We start from the raw sequence: 20,517 nt of genomic DNA on the forward strand, positions 1-20,517 counted from the left end.
AATGATTCTTCAAATTATTCATTGCCTTAAACAAACATGCCAAGTCTGCCAGAGGTTTAATATCAAGAATCTAATAAAGAACTCCTACACTTCCATATGAAGACAATTAACTTCATTTTAAAAATGACAAAAGACTTGAACTTAACATGTGTTTCACAGAAGAGGGAACACATATGGCCACAGACATGAAGAGTTGTTCCACACCTGAGTGACAGGGCGGTACAGATCACAGCCCCGAGGAGAGTGGTTTAATGGGTGCAGGAATAACAAAGAAGCAAGGGAAAATCAGACGTGGGATTTGGGACAATAGTTACTTCAGATGGGGAGAACAGAGGGATGGATGGTTAGAAGGAACATCTGGGTAGAAGCAGGCTCTTGTCAAGATCCTAGCTTGTGTTTTGGGTGCGATGTTCATGGTGTCTTTGTTATGTTATTGAAAATAATTGGATAATTAAATACGTGAAAAAAAATGTAAGCCTAACAGAGCTGGGGCTCCCAGGGTGAATTAGAGATCCTTACTCAGGCGACTCTTAGCTATGGTTGTCTCTTTTGTTTTTTAAGAAATAGCATTCTGAATCCTAGAAGAAGTATTTTGTAGTCAGAAGTTATAAATATATGTATATGTATATTAATCTAAAGTTAACAAATTACATTTCCTAGGTGGGGTTCATATGCTGATAAATATCTACTTTATAGAGTTTTAGTACATAAATATTTATAGCTATTTCTGTTCTTTCATAGAAATTTTACATTTTTTTCCCTTTCTTAGGACAAAGTTAAACTATAATCCTCCAAAAGATGATGGATCAACCTATAAGATTGAACTTGAAGGGATATCGGTAATGGTTATGAGAGAGATCCTGGATTACATCTTCAGTGGGCAGGTATGATGAGACTCACAGGGAGGAAGACTAAGTAGTCTTAGTCTACTTAGTCTACCCTGAGCTGCTCAGGCTCAGGGCGAGGGTCTCTGTCATCCATTCTATGACCCAGCAACACTGTCCTCTTCATCTGTCATTGTCTGCGTGACGCATCTCTGCTGCTGGGAATGCTGCCCAACTGTTCTTCTGGGGCCTTGCTCTTAAAAGAAGAGCAGACTGAGTAAAATCTTAGCCCAGTCCCAGGTTTGTATTTATCATTCTGATTTCCACCTTCCATTGTGAGATGGGAGGAGCCTGGGATGCTCCTTTCATGGCTGTCTTTATGTTTTCAAACCTTAATTCCCATCTTGCTCTGTACCCCATCACCTGGAAATGGGAGCTTCCTTGGGCAGTGGGAATTATTTTATAGAAATAAAGAGTTTAAGGTTCACACAAATGACAGGCCCTTGCATTGGATTCATGATGCCTGGGTCAGTAGGACTGACGTCGCTGTCGCACCCCGTTCTTGCTGATGTCCCTTTACCTCTCTGCCTGTTTACATTCCTGGGGTTTAACGAAACCCAGGGAAGAAGGTGTTAAATGATTAGACTTCTTTCTTTTTCTTTACCATCCTCAAGGCCCCTACCCCAGATTTCATGATTTAAAGTGTAGCATGGGGGCTCTTATGAATAATCATAGGTTGAACTGGTGCTAGTTTTTTAACAGGAAGAAGTTAGTGTATCTTACATTTTGTTATGTGAGAATGCATTTTATCTTTACTCTTTTTGAGGGCTTCTTTCTTACTCGGTCCCATATTCCTTCCTCATCTTATTTTACCTTTCCTGTTTGTAAGAGCCACCTCCTACCTGTTTTCTAACACACCGCTTGCCTTCTCTGGTTATATTCGTTCAGTCAACCTTGGTGATGGCCATTCTTTTTGAAGTTTTTGGGTTAATTTCATGATGTTACCCCTTCTCTTTGCTCTGAACATGGGGGTGGGGGTGCATGTAAGGTTATGTGTATGCTTGTTAAAAATAAATGAATTTAGATTGATTTGGGGACAGTCCTTAAAGTATTAAAGATAATTGGAAGCATCATAAAACTATAAATTTGAAGCATCATAAAACCAGGCTGAGTAGCAGCCTGTCCTCTAACTTTTCAAAATCAGTTCAGCAGCAGCTATAACAAGTTATAAGCCAGTAAGAACATACTCCCATTCAGGCTTCAATATGAATCTTGAAACCTTACTTACAGATTGACTTCTGTGTTTAATTCCCAGTTAAAATTACTTACGGCTTAAGAAAAGAAAAATAGACAAAAAAAAAATTAATTATGGTTCACAGCCATAGTTGCAATGTGAATTAGAACGGACTCCTGACCTGGCAGTTCAGTTTGATCAGGACGGAATGTGGGGGTTTTTCACATGTCTGTGTCTGACCGACGTACAGCCGTCTGCTGTCCTGTGGCTGAACTTAATATGTCAAGTAAACGGGAGATTTTCCCTTAATTGTGACTTACTCAACACACTTCTTTCCACAGTTTTATTGCTCACTTTATAAGATGATTGTTAGTCATACATTGTTTTTCTGTGTCTGCGGTACACAGTGTGCGAAATGGGACAGTACTTTACTTGCTGTCCTGTACTCTGGAGCCCCTCCTCATTTCCGAGTGTAGGACCAGCGCCCGTTCTGTGGGAGATGAGAGTCTGGGGCGTTGTGATTGTGGCATATTTTTGAGGCTTGGTTCTTCATACCGCCTGTGTGTTGCAAGCCGGGGGAGGAAGAAGCAGCAGAAGATTAAGGAAAAGTGAAGTTCATCATGATAAACCATGATAAACCATCTTACTTTAGGGATTTCTTCCAGAAAGTCGCTGTGAGACCAGGGCGTATGTGTTGTACCAAATGCGATGTTTGGCATTCGGAATGACGGGGCCCTCCCCTCTCCAAAGGGCCAGTGTGGTGTGTTTGCCATGCCATCCAGCGAAAGACGGAACGTGGCGTATCTGGAGGCAGGATTTGCCACAGTTTGGATGATGGCGTTTAAAGAAACCCTCTTCAGTTTACCCCAGAAGGCAGCACAGTCCACCTCCCAAGCATTTCAGCCATTTAGTTCTAGAAGCGTGCAACGTGGACCGTGTACCCAGGAAGGGTTCGTGATCGTTCATGTGGATAAGGCAAGGGCCGTGCAAGCAAAAGTCAACCAGTCACGTTCTGTTCTCCAGTGCCCTGATGCTCCTCTTGAAAAAGAAGCACCAGGCCAGAGTGTGTGAAACTGCCCACAGAAGGGGAGCTTTCATGTGGTTCAGCCAGTAGGTTAGCGGTCTGGGCTCTAAATACATACATCGAAGCATGAAATATTTATGATACTCTTGCAGATCCGGCTGAACGAAGATACGATCCAAGATGTTGTACAAGCAGCAGATCTGCTCCTGCTGACGGATCTCAAAACTCTGTGCTGTGAGTTTCTGGAAGGCTGCATCGCTGCCGAGAACTGCATCGGCATCCGTGACTTCGCCCTCCACTACTGCCTGCACCACGTCCACTACCTGGCCACGGAGTACCTGGAGACTCATTTCCGCGACGTCAGCAGCACAGAAGAGTTCTTAGAACTCAGCCCGCAGAAGCTTAAAGAAGTGATTTCTCTCGAGAAGTTAAATGTCGGCAACGAAAGATACGTGTTCGAAGCGGTAATTCGATGGATAGCACATGACACAGAGCTGAGAAAGGTACCTGTGGTTTATAGCGTGGTCTGACTGCCTTTTTGCTTCCTTCCTGATTCCGTTCGCTCATTCATTTATTGATGGGCTCCGCCATGTGGGTGTTTTCTTTTTCCCCTTCCACTTGAAAGGCTTACCAAGTTGTGATCTAAAAGATGTCGGGGCGGCTGGGTGGCGCAGTCAGTTGGGCCTCGCACTCTTGATTTCCACCCAGCTCATGATCTCGGGGTCCTGACATCGAACCCCACATCGGGCTCCGTGCTCAGAGGAGTGTCTGCTTCCCTCTCTCCTTTTCCTTCTGCCCCTGCCCCCTGCCCTCTCTTGCTTTCTCTCTCCAATAAAATCTTTAACAAAAATAAGATAAAAGAGGTCTGTGGTACATCTTTACTTAGGGCCATTGCGTAGGATCAAGTGGTTGTTTCTTTCAGACCAGACTACAAAAGCTTATGAAACTCATAATATGCCAGTGGGAATATTAATACTTGTAAGGACCGTAATATCCTTTCTGCATTCCTTTTAGCAGGAAGATGCATTTCAAGCTTAAGCTGGGGAGTTTAGAAATTCAGGGTTCCCACTCTCTTGTTCAGTACCCATCTTTGCACCATTACTGGGCGGACCCAGGACTCTGACACGGGCAGCAGAGTGAGAGGGGCCCACACAGCTCCGGCAGAGGGGGCAGGGGAGTGTACATCAGGAACATCAGTGGTGTGGGCTCTCCCTGGAGTGACGGACACCACTCAGCAGAGAGCCGGAGAGCATTCTGCCGTGGGCCAGTGCAATCAGAGGGGAAGGTTCTGGGAGCAACAGCTGGGAAGGAAGGGTCTCAGAGAATACCAGGCTTTAGATCCAAACTGTCACTGCAGTGGGGGAGGGAGCAGAATCACAGAGCTTGAAGACCAGTATTGATAGACACCAGCTTCAATTGCTGTATGTGAAGAAAGAACCATGTTAGGTGTCAGGGAAGTTTTCAAAAAGTATGATCGCATTGTTAGTGGTTCTCAGCAACTGTTGACTTAGGTTTTAGTGACTATCTTGTAATTTTTAAAATTCTATAGGCTTATTTAGAAACTGTGGACGGAATACAGACGGAAACTGTTACACAGGAATGAAAAAGAAATCCACACTTCTGTGTGGTTGTAATCTCGGGACAGGCAGTACAGCTCACGTTTGGTTTTCCACATTAGTTGGGTAGATGAGAAAAGGAGATAGGAGAATTCTCAGTTCACTGCTGCTCAGAGAGACCACAGTCACTAGCTGTCCCGGTGAGGTTGCCGTGGAAACTAGAGGCAGTCCAACCTCTGGCCAATCTGAACCTCATTCCTCAAGGACTCTTGGCTTTACCACTCAGGACATGGAACAATATACCTTCAAATGACTGTTCCAAAACCAAGAAAAACTAGTCTACTAAGGAGTTTCACCTCGTGTATGTGGAATGCTGTAGCCCATGAGATGAAATTTAATGAGCCATCATGGAAGGTATATAATTCACGTTATATGTGTTAGGTATTTTTTTAACAATAATAATGAAGAAATACATAGTACTCAGAATTTTTCTGAACTCTCGCTTTTCTGTTTTTCTTGTAATGTTAATGTTGATGGATTTTGATTTTCTGTTTTCCCGGTCTAAATTAAGCTATTGCTGTGTATAATGTTCCCGTAAATGCGATTGAACTCCTAGCATGTCCAACTCTGTGAAATAAGGCACCTGCAGCCCAGTGACCCTCTTGGGTGTAAAGAAAGCTGCTTGGAACTTTCCTGCGATACCTCACGTATAAATCTGAACTGATTATTCTTTAAGTTAAGCTTGTCTTTATCAAGGCCATGGGGAAATAGAAAGGAAAGGGGTTGGTAACGCACCGTCTGGCCGCGCTGGCACTGGTGACTTGCCCACTGCTGAACCTTAAACAATTTCGGCTTTTCCGTGAGTCAGAAAGCGCATGTTCTAAAACCCCATGTGCTGCGTCCTACATTTTTTCTCCCCGTCCTTCCTACCCTCCTGTGCAGGTTCACATGAAGGACGTGATGTCAGCGCTGTGGGTTTCAGGGTTAGACTCCAGCTACTTACGGGAACAGATGCTCAATGAACCGTTAGTCCGAGAAATCGTCAGAGAGTGCAACAACATACCACTGAGCCAGCCGCAGCAGGGGGAGGCCATGCTCGCAAACTTCAAGCCCCGGGGCTACTCGGAGTGCATTGTGACTGTCGGCGGAGAAGAGAGAGTGTAAGTATGGATGTGCTTCGTTTCAAAGGTCGTAGAGGGGAAGAGCTCTTTCCGTGTAAACAGGAATTCGTGGTATTGTTTTTGGTGTCTAAGCATAATAGCAATAGATTTTTTTTCATGTTTTAAGCATTCTTTAGAGCAGAAAACTAGTCATAGTTATTATAAGCAGAACTATATAAAACACATTAACTGCTAATCAATTATTTATTTCCTTAGTTCACGGAAACCAACAGCAGCGATGCGATGTATGTGCCCTCTTTATGACCCTAATAGGCAGCTTTGGATTGAACTGGCCCCTTTAAGCATGCCAAGAATTAACCACGGAGTTCTCTCAGCAGGTACCATTCTGCGGTCAATTTTACTTAAACACAAGATCAAGTAAATATGTGATTTCAGGGTTGTACGGAATGACTCAAAACCTTTTAGAGATTTAATTTTAAGAGATAATTTTATTATCTCCATGATGACGTCTTCTGTGTAGCACTTGCTTTCAAGACTTTGTAAGGAGAAGAGTGTCTTCTGTCAGTCTGTATTGTTCCTGAATCTTTAATATGTAGCTATTTTTAAGACTTTAGTGGAAGAGCATTTCACTTGATGACTTACTGATAGAAGAGCAACATTCAGTGACTCTTACCACCCGTTAGCTATGTGGCCACACCCGGAACACAGAATTCCCTTGAGCCATAAAAGTCCCTTTTTTTTTTTTAAATTCATGCAATTTAGAACTTCAGTAACTATGAAAAATAAAGGTGTTCTGTCAAAGCAGACATTTCGTGTGAGACTTTATAAAACAGTACTTAACATTAGCAATGGTTTAAGTTACTTTACTACAGAATGCGTGTTTCACTTGACCTCCACGAGTTTGAAAACAGCTCTACCTTATTCAAAGCTTTCACTCAAGGAGGTGGTAGGAGAGGTTGTATTTGTGGCCTTCTGACTACTCCCTTTTTACCTTGCTCTGCTCTTTCGAGTTCACCCACAAGTTCCATTTCACTAAATTCCATTTATTATCAACAGTCTTCCTGGAATCCTTCATACCGTATAGTCTTTGCTTGCCCACTAACATTACTTTAAAGTGAACCTTGAAAGGTATACCATCCCATTCCATATTATAGAAATGGCTAAAGCTATACTATAGTACAGAAATGGAATCATTTTTTGGGTTCCAAGATGGTTGAACTTACTGTCAATAATAATATAAGCAGCGAATGCAGTAGTGGAGCTGACAGGATGTGTCTGATTTTCTTGTTCCCTCTTCTCAGAATTAGCTTCCTTACATTTCCTTCCCTTAATATGTACACCTATTCAAAATTTTCACACACGCACACCTGCCACAACGTTTCCTATATCACAGATTTTCTGAGATTTCCTAGAGGGGTCAGTACTTCAGAAACATTGAACAATGAGGATGGGGTCGTGTCTGGTTGTACTGAGCAAAGCTGTGACATGATTGAGTGGTTCCTATTTGTCCAGCCAGTACTGTGTTTCTTCTTTTCCTGCCTTTTTTTTTTTTTTAAATTGATGAATTTTGGGGGGTGGAGGGCAGTCATTCACTTTGTGCCCTCTCTTCCAGGATAGAAGTTACATTCTTTGTCTATATTCCTTTGAAAGTCATCATAGATACCCTAGCCTGTATTCTCAAGTTATAAAAGCCCAAATGCATTTCTGCTGTTTCAGTCTTGCAGTATTAAAATATATGACTGTTTATGAATAAGTATCTACATATAAATGAATTCGATTCATCTGTTTTGAATACACACACACACACACGCGCGCGCGCGCGTAGAGAGAGGGAAAGTGTGTAGATTTACCCACATATTCACCACTTTCTTTGTTTTTCCTTCTTACTCCTCAGACCTTCCATCTAGGATTATTTGCTTTCTCTGAGGTCCATCCTTTTGAATTTCCTTTGTTGTGGGTCTACTGGGAGCAAACATTGATTTCTTTGTCTAACAATGTCATTGTTTTGCCTTCATTCTTAAAGGATGCTTGTACTGGATATAGAATTTTAGGGCATCTTGACTCTGTGGCTTGGTCTTTCCTCAGATCTGGAAAATTCTTACTCATTTTTACATCTTCAGGTATTGCCTCTGTTCCATTGTCCTCTTTCCCCCTGCTTTTTTTGGAAGTCCGATTAAACATGGCTACACCTTTTTGCTCTGTCCTTAGCCTCCTACCTCTGCTTTGTTTTGTTTTCCATGTTTTTGTCTCTCTGTTTGTTGCCGTCTTTATGATTTCTTTTGATTTCCCCTCCGCTTAATGAGTTCTCTCTTTAACTGTGACAGATCTGCCATTAAACCCATCTGTTAATCTTTTCAAATTTTATGTTTTTATTATTTATTTATTTATTTATTTTTAAAGATTTTGTTTATTTATTTGACAGACAGATCACAAATAGGCAGAGAGGCAGGCAGAGAGAGGAGGAAGCAGGCTCCCCACTGAGCAGAGAGCCGGATGCAGGGCTCGATCCCAGGACCCTGAGATCATGACCTGAGCCGAAGGCAGAGGCTTTAACCCACTGAGCCACCCAGGCGCCCCTGTGTTTTTATTTTCTTATTTTATTCCTAGAGATTCTCTTTAAATCTTTTGCAGATCTGCTGTGTTTCTTCTACAGTCCCCTTTTTCTAAGAGTTCTCTTAAACTTTGTCCTTCAGGAGGCACCTGGGTGGCTCAGTTGGGTAAGTGTCTGCCTTTGGCTCGGGTCATGATCCCAAGGGCCTGGGATTGAGCTCCACCTTGGGCTTCCTGCTCAGTGAGAAGCCTGCTTCTCCATCTCCCTTGGACCCTCCTCCACGCTCAAGCTCATTCGCTCGCTCGTTTTCTCTCACACTCAGATAAATAAATAAAATCTTCATAAAAAAATTTGTCATTCCATTTTTAAACATAGTAGGCATTGTCATTTTATCATCTTTCTGGAGAGTCCAATATGTGAAATTTAAAGTCTCTGTAAGACCAATTTCTATTGTCAGTTCTTCACGGAGTCCAGTTTCTGTGTCCGACTATCTTTGGTTGGGTGGTGATCATTTTAGTAAGAATTAATTGGAGGAATAATTTGATGCTTTAAAATTTTAGAATATTAGAATCTAAAGATTAGGTAAGGATCTTTTCTTCCATACAAGTTTTACATTTGTTTCTTCCAGTTGCCTATAAGCACTGCACATTTGGAATTGAATTGCTATAAATCAAACCCAAACCTTGAGATCTCCTAGACAAGTGAGGAGATTTAAATCTGGTTTCTGGTTCTGGTTAAACTTTGGAGAGGCTCTCCTGCCAGAAGTCATACTTCCTGTGGGCCTGGGGTTTTGATTTTTGTCCCTTCATGCCCTCAAAGCCATTATAAGAAAGTTTGGAAATTTCCCAGATTGGTGAATGCCCCCAAAGCAAAATGGTTTCCGTGGGTGGTGACCTCTCCAGATCCCCCTTTTCCTTTCAGCTTTGCCATACTGCCCTGTTGCCTTTTCTCTTTTAAGATTATTTTATTTCAAAAATGTTTTGTCCAAAAGGACAAAATAAAACAAAAAAAATTTGTCCAGCAGTTTAGCTGTTTTGCACAAGAGTTGGTATGAATAACCTAATCCACCATTACCTGAAATAAGAAGTTCAACAGTGACTCTTAGATCCTGTTTTGAACATGAACTGCACAGGTGCCCCCGGTCGGAGTGCTCCTGGGTCTTGGACGAGCAGATGTGGGCTGTGGATGAAAGGTTGTCTGGGAATCACAGGTGGATGAGGATAGACAGAGCTGCTTGGTGTCTGTGTAGGTGGTGCCAATCTGGGCTGCACGCTATAGGGTAGTGGGAATCCACTCAGGTGCTGAGTGAGGTGAAATGGCCAAAGTGAGCCACAGATGTGAATTAGCCTCTCTCACCAAGGATCGAATGAATTGTGATGAAAACCTCAAATCCACTGTTGTCATTAGAGAAGTTACCTCCAGATACTGTCTCTACAGCTGTGCCATTTATACTCAGCAGGAGATGGGAATTGAAGACTGAAGTTTCAGCTTTCTCGTGTGTCTCATTTGATTTTTACAGAGGGATTCTTGTTCGTATTTGGAGGCCAAGATGAAAATAAGCAGACCCTGAGTTCAGGAGAAAAATACGATCCAGATGCGAACACATGGACGGCATTGCCACCAATGAATGAGGTAAAACGTTCTTTTTCATTTGTTCGGTAGAGTGTCTGTCTTCCCTTGAGCACTTTCATTTATTTTGCATCTGTGTGTATGTAAGGAGAGAGACGGTGACCCTGCCACACCCTGTGCTCACTGCCCTAGTGCCCACCATCCCAGCTTCTCTCTTGGTGTCTTCCTTTGGTCCATCAGACCTCCTCGTGTTTCCTCAAGCCTACACACACTCTTGCTTTGGAACCTTTGCCAGATACCCTTGTGGCTTGTTCTCTGCTTCCATTGGTGTTTGTCCCTGTGGCACTTCCCAGGGAGGCCTTCCCTCCTGCCCCTCAGCTCTTCTGTCTCCGCCCATTTACTTTCTCTTTGTATCACGTGATACCTTCTCAAATACTGGATATTTTTTAATTGTTCACACAAACTCCTTGATGGCTGGGGATTTTGTCTGGCTGCTGAGGGCTCCGTCTTTAGTACTAGAGCAGCACTGGGCACAGAGGGGACAGCAGGACGCTAAGCAAGTATTTGTTGACAAATGTCCCCTCAGGCTTCTGTCATTCTAGTTGGCCATAGCAGGAGCCCGGCTTCCCCGTGCCTCTCCCAGGCTCTAAGGCAGAGCTCTTGCTGGGGTTCTTCCTTGTCTTTCACACAGCAACTTGGAAGCCCTTTAGCCCATTGTTAAACGCAGTTTTATTGAACCAGAAGGTAATAGTTCTTGTTGTGAGCGATGGTGAGTACAAAATGGTGACTCCACCAGTGAATTTATCACGCATGTAATTCCCTTGTTTTGAATAACTCCTAGATTGGGTTCTGTCTCTCATGACAGAAAGGTGAGCTGCTCGAAAAATCGTACATGTCTGAGAGAGATGGTTTTGAGCATCACACCTCTTTGCTGAGAGTCTGGAATGTGATGGTATCTGTAGTTTTTATTAAATGTGTGGATATCTGCTTTCAGTCTGGTGTTCGGCTTTTTATATAAAGAGATCTTTGATGTCTTTTCAGCCACGACATAATTTTGGTATTGTGGAGATAGACGGAATGCTGTACATTTTAGGGGGAGAGGATGGGGAGAAAGAGCTAATTTCCATGGAGTGTTACGACATTTATTCTAAAACCTGGACGAAGCAACCTGACCTGACCATGGTTAGAAAGGTGAGAACCATTCTTGTGATTACAGATTGGGTTTTAAAGTTAGCCTTTCTTCCTTTCCCACATCCACCTTTCACTACAATCGATAGTGTTGGAAGAGGGAAGGTCACAGACTTCTGTCACTTTCAGTGGCTTTCCTTCATTGTCATCAGCCCTACACCCGGACAGGAGACGGAGTGCATGTGAGAGCTAGCCCTGACGGGGGCTCTGCGATGCACCGCTGTGCCCCCTCCTGTGCTTGACACACGCTTCGTGAGCACGCTAACCTGGGAAGCAGCCAGGTCTGCCAACCCTCTTGTCTTAATGATCAGGCAGGCCTGAGGGGGGATAGCCTGCAGGTAAGCACGGCCACTGCATCCAGAGTAGAGCGAAAACATGGCTTCCATTAGCCGTTCAGAGCACGGGCTGCCTTATTCCCGTTTTCTGGGCTGGGAGGGAAGGGCTCTTCTTCACACTGAAGCTTCCAGTCTTGTGGGTATTTACACCTTGGGTGCTTTGCTCCCACTCTCTGCTTAACTCATTTGGAGCAGGAATTGAATGACATGTTGCTCAACAGAATCTCAATCTTGGAATCTTCAAAGAGTTGTGGAAGAATGGAGAGACTGGAAAGCTCCTTTAAAAATTCGGGTCATTTGGGGCGCCTGGGTGGCTCAGTGGGTTAAGCTGCTGCCTTCGGCTCAGGTCATGATCTCAGGGTCCTGGGATCGATTCCCACATCGGGCTCTCTGCTCAGCAGGGGGCCTGCTTCCCTTCCTCTCTCTCTGTGATCTCTTCCCTTTCTCTCTCCTACTGTGATCTCTCTCTGTCAAATAAATAAAAAAAAAAAAAAAAAAAAAAATTCGGGTCATTTACGTATCTCACTGAGCACAGTCACATCAGATGGAGTTAACAAACACTACGTGTACAGCCTCCTCCACTTGCTTTTAAAATCCCGCCTTCCTAGTATTGGAAAATACCATAGTTCTACTATTAGAAATCAAATCCTTTCCCAGACACCCTGTGGTGCTCTCTAGACTAAAGTGGGTACTTGTCTAACGTGAGTAGTAAGTGTTGCCTCCCCACCTCTCGCTTTCTCCTTCCAGATCGGCTGCTATGCAGCTATGAAAAAGAAAATCTATGCCATGGGTGGAGGGTCATATGGAAAACTCTTTGAATCTGTGGAATGTTACGACCCAAGGACCCAGCAGTGGACTGCTATCTGTCCGCTGAAGGAGAGAAGGTACGAGAATGCGAGCATGGACCATGTAGGTGCCCTATTTCTTTCAAATGAACCTTTCACTTGTCTTGGCATTTGGTTTCTATAAAAGTACATGAAAAATCCATTTCTGGAAAAGGAAGACCCACCTATTCATGGAACCCTGAACACTACAGAGTTAAAATAAGCAGAAGAGGAGCTAGGGAATTGGGCCATGAGTTGTAAATCCAGTAGCTGATACACTGTGTGTGGCCTTTCAGATTTGGAGCTGTGGCCTGTGGTGTGGCCATGGAGCTGTACGTGTTTGGGGGTGTCAGAAGTCGTGAGGACATGCAGGGGTCGAATGAGATGGTCACTTGCAAGTCTGAATTCTACCATGACGAGTTTAAACGGTGAGTTTGAACGGTTTCACATAACTTGTGGAACTTTTCCTTTCTGCCTTCAGAGTCATGTCTTCAATTTGTTTTGTTTTGTTTTCAAGCTACTTGACTGAATTATCTTGTTTATTTGGGACATATGCCTAGTGCTTACTAGAGATTTTATCAGAGACTTCAGAAGTATTTGTAGCTTAAAACCGTAGAATGGTGTTTCTGAAATCTATATCAGACCTTGATTGTTTGGTTGTTTAAAATAATTCATTAGCTCCCAATGGCTTTTAGGAGAAAATTTAAACTCCTTAATCTAGAGTGTGGCCTTCTGTGATGTGGCCTCTCTCTATTCTTTCTGCTGTAGTCAACACAGACGCTTCACTTGAGTTACAGTGAGCAAAATTTTCTCCCTAAAACATGTTATTGATTATCTCAGCTCTGTGCTTTTATACTATTCCTTTTACCTAAAATCCCCTTTCAATATTTATCCAGTTAATACAGTCTATTCCAAAACTGTGCGTAATTATCACTGCCTTAAAAAAGCCTCCTCATACCTCCCAGTCCGGTTTAGGCTCCTCCATCTGTGATCCCATAACATTCAGGTCATGTCTCTTGCATTGTAATTGTTAACCATGAGATTCTTTTTTTTTTTTTTTTTTGTAAGATTTTATTTATTTATTTGAGAGAGAGAGAGATCGTGAGAGATCATGCGCAGGGGGGAGGGCCAGAGGGAGAAGCAGACTTCCCGCTAAGCAGGGAGCTTGACGCAGAACTCCATCCCAGGACCCTGGGATCATGAACTGAACTGAAGGCAGACTCAACCAACTGAGACACCTAGGCGCCCTAACCATAAGATTCTTGAGGGCAAGGTTGGGCTCAGCTGTCCATGGATCTTAACTTCAGCATCGTAGCTGGCCTGTGTTAGATGCCCAATGGAAGGCTAAGTCGGTGAATGAAGTGTGGTGTCACAGAGTCTCAAAACATCTGTTTCACGTTGCTGTACTGGTCTGGTAGACGAGGCACGCTTCTACCAACCTCTTTCCCTTCTCTCCTCCCACACATTTTATTATGGTAACCACTAAACTGCACTATCCAAATCATAGAGGGAAATGGTCATGTGAAAATTCATCTTGTTATAGTATTTCAGTCCTGTTACCAGAAGGGGGTGCCATAAGGCAACGTTTAATTTCATACTATTTTAGATTAGAACAAACAATGAGCAGCTACCGAGACTTTAGAGAAACATACAAATGTTACCTAACTTTTAATGTATTTCAGAGTGAGGATATTTGCATAGCCTTTCTCTCAATTGCAGGGGTAGACCCCCTTAGGAGAATTTATTAGACAAAGTATGAGAACAGTTTAGAGAATGTCTGCTATGGTGGGAGTGGGGCAGCATTTCAGACTTTTATCCATTTCTCTTCGTGGATTATTGTGGGGGTCACCGTCCAAGGTGCAAAGTAGCTTGTTAATTCCTGCCCAAGTGACTCTCGAGACTGTCTGCTCAACTTCATTTATAAGCAGTGGTCAGTGTGTTTGGTCTCCGATAAAATACGGACCTGTGCCGTCTTCATAATGAGTTACTGCTTGGGCAGCGTGAGCTAGAGACTGCCACTTGTTTGGTGGGGCAATCAAGGCCACGTATGTCTCACCCGTCCCTGTCCCTGTTTGTTGATAGGACTTAAATCTGGCTGCAGAGTTTCTCAGTTTGCCCTTGATCTGCTATCAATTGCTAGAACTTTTCTATTTCTGTCAGGTTGTTTTATATTAATAGTTAATAAGCTTAAACGTAGGTGTAGTACTTGCTTTCAGTTCATAAGTATTAGACATAAGAATATGCCTCCTTCCTTGATATTTAAAAGCACTTCCAAATAAATTCATGGATCAGTAGCCTCCTTGTTTCTGAGCCGTCCAGTGTTACTTTTTTAAGGTAAGCTCTCGCAGCCCTGAGATCAAGAGTCTCATGTTCTACCAACGGAGCCAACCAGCAGCCCACCCACGTGTTGGAGCCAACCAGGTGCCCACCCACGTTAGTTTTTTGTTTTTTTTTTTTTTTAAGATTTTATTTATTTATTTATTTATTTGACAGAGAGAAATCACAAGTAGATGGAGAGGCAGGCAGAGAGAGACAGAGGGAAGCAGGCTCCCCGCTGAGCAGAGAGCCCGATGCGGGACTCGATCCCAGCCCCCTGAGATATGACCTGAGCCGAAGGCAGTGGCTTAACCCACTGAGCCACCCAGGCGCCCCAGTTTTTAAATAATAGAATGAGGAAAGCTTAATTTATTTCATCAATATAACTTATATTGATAAGTTACAATAACCTTATAGGGTTCTTACTTGTTTGAGTGACTCTAGAGGCATACATAACTCTAAGTGCCTTGTATTAACTCATTTGTAACCCATTCAGTCTTCAAAATAACCCTCTCAGTCCCTATGTGCTCTTTTTAGTCCTCTTTTAAAACAAAACACAGAGAGGTGAAATAATGTGTTCAGAGACACACAGGTAGCAAGTAGCAGAGCTAGAATTTGAACTTGGGCACTCTGGCCCAGAGACCACCTTTTCAGCCACCACTCTACATTGCATTAAAAATACAGGCTTCCCCGTAAAAATCTATAGGAAGAAAATAACATATAGCAGTAGTTTGTTTTTCAAAAGAGCAGATGTTTCCAAGTATGTTACATTTGCGTATTGTGGAAACTGTTGCCAGAGGACCAATCTGTATTAGATTGGAGACCATTTATTGTTTTTAAGTAATCTCTTGTCTTTCCTGCCTTTGTTCCCTATTTTTAGGTTAAAACTTTCCTGGAAAAATGCCATACCTTATTTTCTGTGTTTCTAATGAAAAGCAAAACTGTTTGAAGGAAAGCAAAGAAATTGCCATAAATTCTATCACGTCGTAGTAGCAACTTAATAATATTATCCAGAGCGACGGGCAGCTCTGTTTGGATTCCCGGTGTCCCTGCTCTTCTAATACCGGCGTCCACGCAGTTACCCGTACTCTGTGAGGCTTATCCTGATTCTCTCTCATCCTTCACATCTTACCGGTTGCCGAGTCTTGTCTTCTTTTGTAGACTCTGGAATATTTTCCAGATCACTCACCCTCGTTTCTCTGCTCCTGCCCTACCGTGTTCACTTCCTTGTGTGTGCAATGGCATTAGCCTTCTAACTAGTTTTCCTGTGCATTTGGTCTGTTTGTGTTTTTGAAAGATTAATCTGACTTTGGTCATTTCGTTCTCCTTCTGGTAATTCTTGGTATTTCCCCTTTGCTCACCAAACAAAGCTAACAGTATGTAGCCCGCTGCTGGGGTCCTCCATTGTCTGAGGTTAAGAGAAATGTTCAGTCTTTCCTAGTCTCTTCCCTCCATGTCCTGCACTCCAGCTCCTTTCTTAATCCGTCCTGTGTCTGACTGCCTCCATGCACATGCTCAGCCTGGATGGCCCGCTTTTGTTTCTCTAGAACAGTCATGGTGACTGCTGAAATCAGGACCTGCCAGTTTCATCTTGTGGTCCCTGAATGTGTAATTGAGCAGACAATGCTTGACAATGGGCAGAATCCCCATGTTGATTCTCTGGCCTGCGGGGAGGAGGGGTGTGGACATTATGGTAGGAGAGGCTGCTTGGAAGTCTCTGTAACTTTCCTACCAAGACAGAAAACCAAAAGCAGTTCTACATCCTTGAGGAATTTATAGAAATTAGTGCCACCATCAAGAACTTGAAAAATGCAGGAATGGAGCTACCTTTCATATCCCCACTTAAGTCATTTAGAAAAAGTAGAGAAGTCAGATGGATTTTGGAAAATGTCCATGTGCTTTCATAAACATAATTCAGTGGTTACACTGATCACAGATTTAGTCCCGAATGTAGTGTCTTTCTGCAAATATTGTATCTTTATGCAACACAGACTCTGGCCTTGGTCCGCAGCTTTTGACCCCTGGTGCTTTTTCTTCGTACCAGTTTGCAGGGCCCATTAGAAGCAGTTTGCTTTTGCCTGTCAGGGCCAACAGGCCCCCTGCACTGTCTGGCTTCAGGGCTGTATCACTTCTGCTGTTTCCATATGTTAGTCCAGGGAGATCTTGATCACCTTGGTGTCCCATGAAAGCATCATGTCGGTCTACTCCATTGACATTGTGGTGTTGGGATTGACGGTTAGGAGTGCTACAAGTACTACAGACACCTTTGCAAGTCATGGGGAGCTGCACCTGCTCCTGACCACATCTGTTTCAGTCACGGCCCAGTCAAGAAACAGAAACCACACCAGTAATCTGAACAGAGAAAATGGAATTCACAAAATTATTTACTAGGAAGAGGTGGTTAACAATGAGTGCAGAAATGGCTACTGTAGGAAGTGCAGCCACTACTACCTTTTAGGGCTGAGGGCAGTACCCTAAGAAGGGGCAAACTGGGAAGAGACCTCCCTGCCCTGCAAGGGTATGGTGTGGCGACTGGGTTCAGGACGCTGCCTGTTGGGTGGCAGAAGACCTTGCTGAGGGCAGTACCCTAAGTAGGGGCAAACTGGGAAGAGACCTCCCTGCCCTGCAAGGGTATGGTGTGGCGACTGGGTTCAGGACGCTGCCTGTTGGGTGGCAGAAGACCTTGCTGAGGGCAGGCCCCTCTGGGTCCCCTGCACACTGCAGACAGCAGCCCTTGGGAAGGAGGAAAGCACACCAACCCTGGCAAAGAAGCCCTTTGTGCTGCCGAGCCTCGTAGTCCCTCCGGCGCCCTCTACTGGCAAAGCCCACCACTGCATTTATCTTTTCAAGGCGGTTCATTTTCTCCATTGTGTTTTCTGTTTCATTGGTTTCTGCTCTTGTCTATATTATTTCCTTCTTTTACCTTCTTTGGGTTTATCCTGCCCTCTGTTTGCCAGCTTCTTCAGGTAGAATTTTAGATCTCTTCATTTCTTTACTGAAACCTTCATCTTTTCATCATAAGCATGTTTCCCTTTCTTTTTTGAACATAGTTGTAGTGGCCACATTCAGGTCCCCACCTGATGGATCTCCCGGCATTCAGTTATCTTGGAGCTGGCATCTGTGTATGGTTTGTTACCTCGAGAATCAGTTCTCATTTTTCTGGCTTTTCTTTTGTTGAGTAATTCGGGGTTGCACCCGAACATTGTGAATGGCGTGTTGTCGGGGACCCAAAGTCTCTTCCCATGCTTCAGTGTTGCACTGAGAGTTCTAGCAGGCCGTGCCCCTGGCTCGGCTCCTGGCAGGCTGTCAGGCCTGCAGCGCACGGCAGCTCAAGCCTGTCTCCGGTCCTGTAAGCCAGTCTCAGTTACAAGCACTCAGGGTTCGGGGTCAGTCCAAGACCTGAGACAAGCACATGCATGTAAAATTGGGCATCCTTCTCTACCTCTTGTCTTTCTGAGATTTCCATACGCTCTGGAGATTCTGGCTGCTCTGATTCTAGAGGCTACAAAGATGGCAGGTCTTCTCACGGGGTCTCTGCCCCCTGGAGCTGCCAGAATCATGCCGCCTTTGGCCAAAGCTACCCAAAGATCCAGAAACTCCTCCTCCTGGGTTGCTGGTTCTAGTTTTCCTTTCTTTCTCAAATCTGCCTGCTTTTGCTCAGTCTCCAGAGGCCTCAGGCACTTGTCTTTTGTATCTCACCCAGAGTTTGTAGCTGGAACTCTTATCCAGAGTTCCTCACAGGGCGATCTGCTTGTTAAGGGAGGGCTTCTTTCTCCCCCGCCGGAAACAGAAACCTCACCAAAGCTCCCTCTGTCTTTACTTCTCCTCTCCAGCTGATTGCCCCCCGCCCTCTGCCATCTCTCCTTGCCTGTCTTTCCCTCCTACACTGCTCTTGCTGAAACTCGCTGCTCCAAGCCAGGCTGTAGTCTGAAGTCTCCTTCCTTGCTAATTCTAAGTGACCAGAGGACTCATCCTGGTAGTCTCAAGTCCTGAGAAGTCTGTGTTTGAAAACATTGTAACTAAAGGCATACTGTTGCTTCTTCCATTACAAAAGCGACTGCCACTTAGTGATGTCCACTAGGTGCTGGGTGCTATGTGATGTAATTTACAGTGGCCGCTTCCTTCCATCCCTGCAAGTCCTTGGATGTTAGTGGTGGTGTTTGGCCTCCCCACTTCACAGATGATGGTTAGCTAAATTGTCCAAGGTCAACGAGGTGATAGATGGCAGAGAAAGAAGGCAAAACCATAGGCCTTTTATACCTGTTCAAAAAAAAACCAAACAAACAAAACTGCAGCTAAAGACATGCTGCAATTCAGTTTTTTGTGTTAGTTTCATTTCATTCAAAGCTTCAGCGTCATATGAAATAGATCATCTAGGATTGTTTTTCTGGAACTCGGGAGCTCTGAGTCATTGATCTGCTTTGGAACAAATTTGGTAGATCATCTACATAGCCTGATTTCTTGAGCTTTGTTTAATTATTCTGGGGAAGAATAATGTGAGATTCTCAACGCTACAAAATTACGCCAAAGTATTGTTGTATTCTGATACGCCTTTCAGTAAACAGTCTAGTTGTAGATGCTCATGTAGAAGTGGCAGTAACTCTGATGAGCATACGCATGGCCCCATCATGGATTTGCCTAGAAGAGCTGTGTGCCTCTGCACAGGGGTTGGGCCTGGGTGTAGGGTTCAGCAGCAGACAAGGCCTGGGACCCTCTCATCAGCTTTGTTTGATTCAGAACCTGGGAAGAATTTAAATGTCAAGGTTTAGATATTTGTGTTTAGCCCTGAAGACATAAAATGTGAATAAGCCAGTTATAGTTTGATATTTTCAAACATTTTCTTTCAAAGGCCTCTTCAAGTCCCTATTTTCACTTTTCAATGATAGTTCTGGAATGTTTCCCTTCCCCTATTTCTTAGAGTCATTTTGACACCAGCGGCCAAACTGTATGCCCAGTTCCAGCAAACTGCTGGACACCGGTCAGCATTCAGATGGAATGTGACTCAGAAGTTGAGTGAAGGTGTTTCAAATATGGAAGCTGTACTTTAGCTGTGTTCTGAGTTGTTATGTGATCTCGAATCATTTTGCTTCCATGTGTCTTAGAATTCAAAATATGGAAGTTGCTACTTTATAACAATCTGGCAAGAGTTCTTTGAAATCAAAGTGCTGTGCTTAATAAGAGAGTTTCACATTTGTATCTAACAGCCAGTTGATTCGGTCTAAGCCGCTGGCTTCTTGGACACTTGATGGCAGAGTTAGAGATACAGGAATAACGCCCACATGCTGTTTGCTCCAATACTGAGTGTAGACCTGGACACTGGTAGTTCTGGAGGATTTAGATACATTCCAGAGTCTGAGACGGCTGCTGTACCCCAGCTGTGTTGTTAGCTGTTAAAAGGAAATTGGCCCAGTTACCTTAAGTGAACATTAATTACAAAGCAGAATCTACGGTTGTTAAGGTTGTTTTTTTAAACAAAAACCACTTTAATTTTGGAATAATTTTACACTTTTAATTTTACACTTTACACTTACAAGTTGCAAAAATAAAATCCCCATTAAGCCATTCACCCAACTTTTCTTTGTGTTAACATCTTATGTAACCATAGTGCCGACATCAAAACCAGGGTGTTTATGTTGGTACGGTATTAATAAGTAAACGATAGTCTTTTTATTTTTTAAAGATTTATTTATTTGACAGAGAGAGACACAGCGAGAGAGAGAACACAGCAGAAGGGAGAGGGAGAAGCAGACTCCCTGATGCGGGGCTCGATCCCAGGACTCTGGGATCATGACCTGAGCCAAAGGCAGACACTTAACGACTGAGCCACCCAAGTGCCCCTAGTCTTTACTCCAATTACACCAGCTCGTCCACTCAGCTCTCTTTTCCCTTTGCTCTGAAATGCCTTGCGGGATCCCACAACACACTGCGTTGTGTTTCTTTAGTCTTTTTTTTTTTTTTTTAAGATTTTATTTCTT

General features: G+C 43.7%; 1 protein-coding gene across 2 annotated transcripts in view; it reads left to right on the plus strand.

Moving 5' to 3' along the window:
• Positions 1–20,517, plus strand: part of GAN (gigaxonin) — a 52,019-nt gene that overhangs the window by 24,416 nt on the left and 7,086 nt on the right. The window contains exons 2-9 of one of the 2 annotated variants that reach the window (XM_032324849.1): positions 770–884; positions 3,235–3,585; positions 5,581–5,798; positions 6,015–6,136; positions 9,830–9,942; positions 10,921–11,070; positions 12,150–12,286; positions 12,523–12,654. In XM_032324849.1, coding sequence (XP_032180740.1) covers positions 770–884; positions 3,235–3,585; positions 5,581–5,798; positions 6,015–6,136; positions 9,830–9,942; positions 10,921–11,070; positions 12,150–12,286; positions 12,523–12,654 — 1,338 coding nt within the window. The remainder of the gene's footprint in view (positions 1–769; positions 885–3,234; positions 3,586–5,580; positions 5,799–6,014; positions 6,137–9,829; positions 9,943–10,920; positions 11,071–12,149; positions 12,287–12,522; positions 12,655–20,517) is intronic. The other variant, XM_032324850.1, reaches the window with a different exon arrangement.

The sequence above is a fragment of the Mustela erminea genome, chromosome 19, assembly GCF_009829155.1.
Source record: "Mustela erminea isolate mMusErm1 chromosome 19, mMusErm1.Pri, whole genome shotgun sequence".
NCBI lineage: Eukaryota > Metazoa > Chordata > Mammalia > Carnivora > Mustelidae > Mustela > Mustela erminea.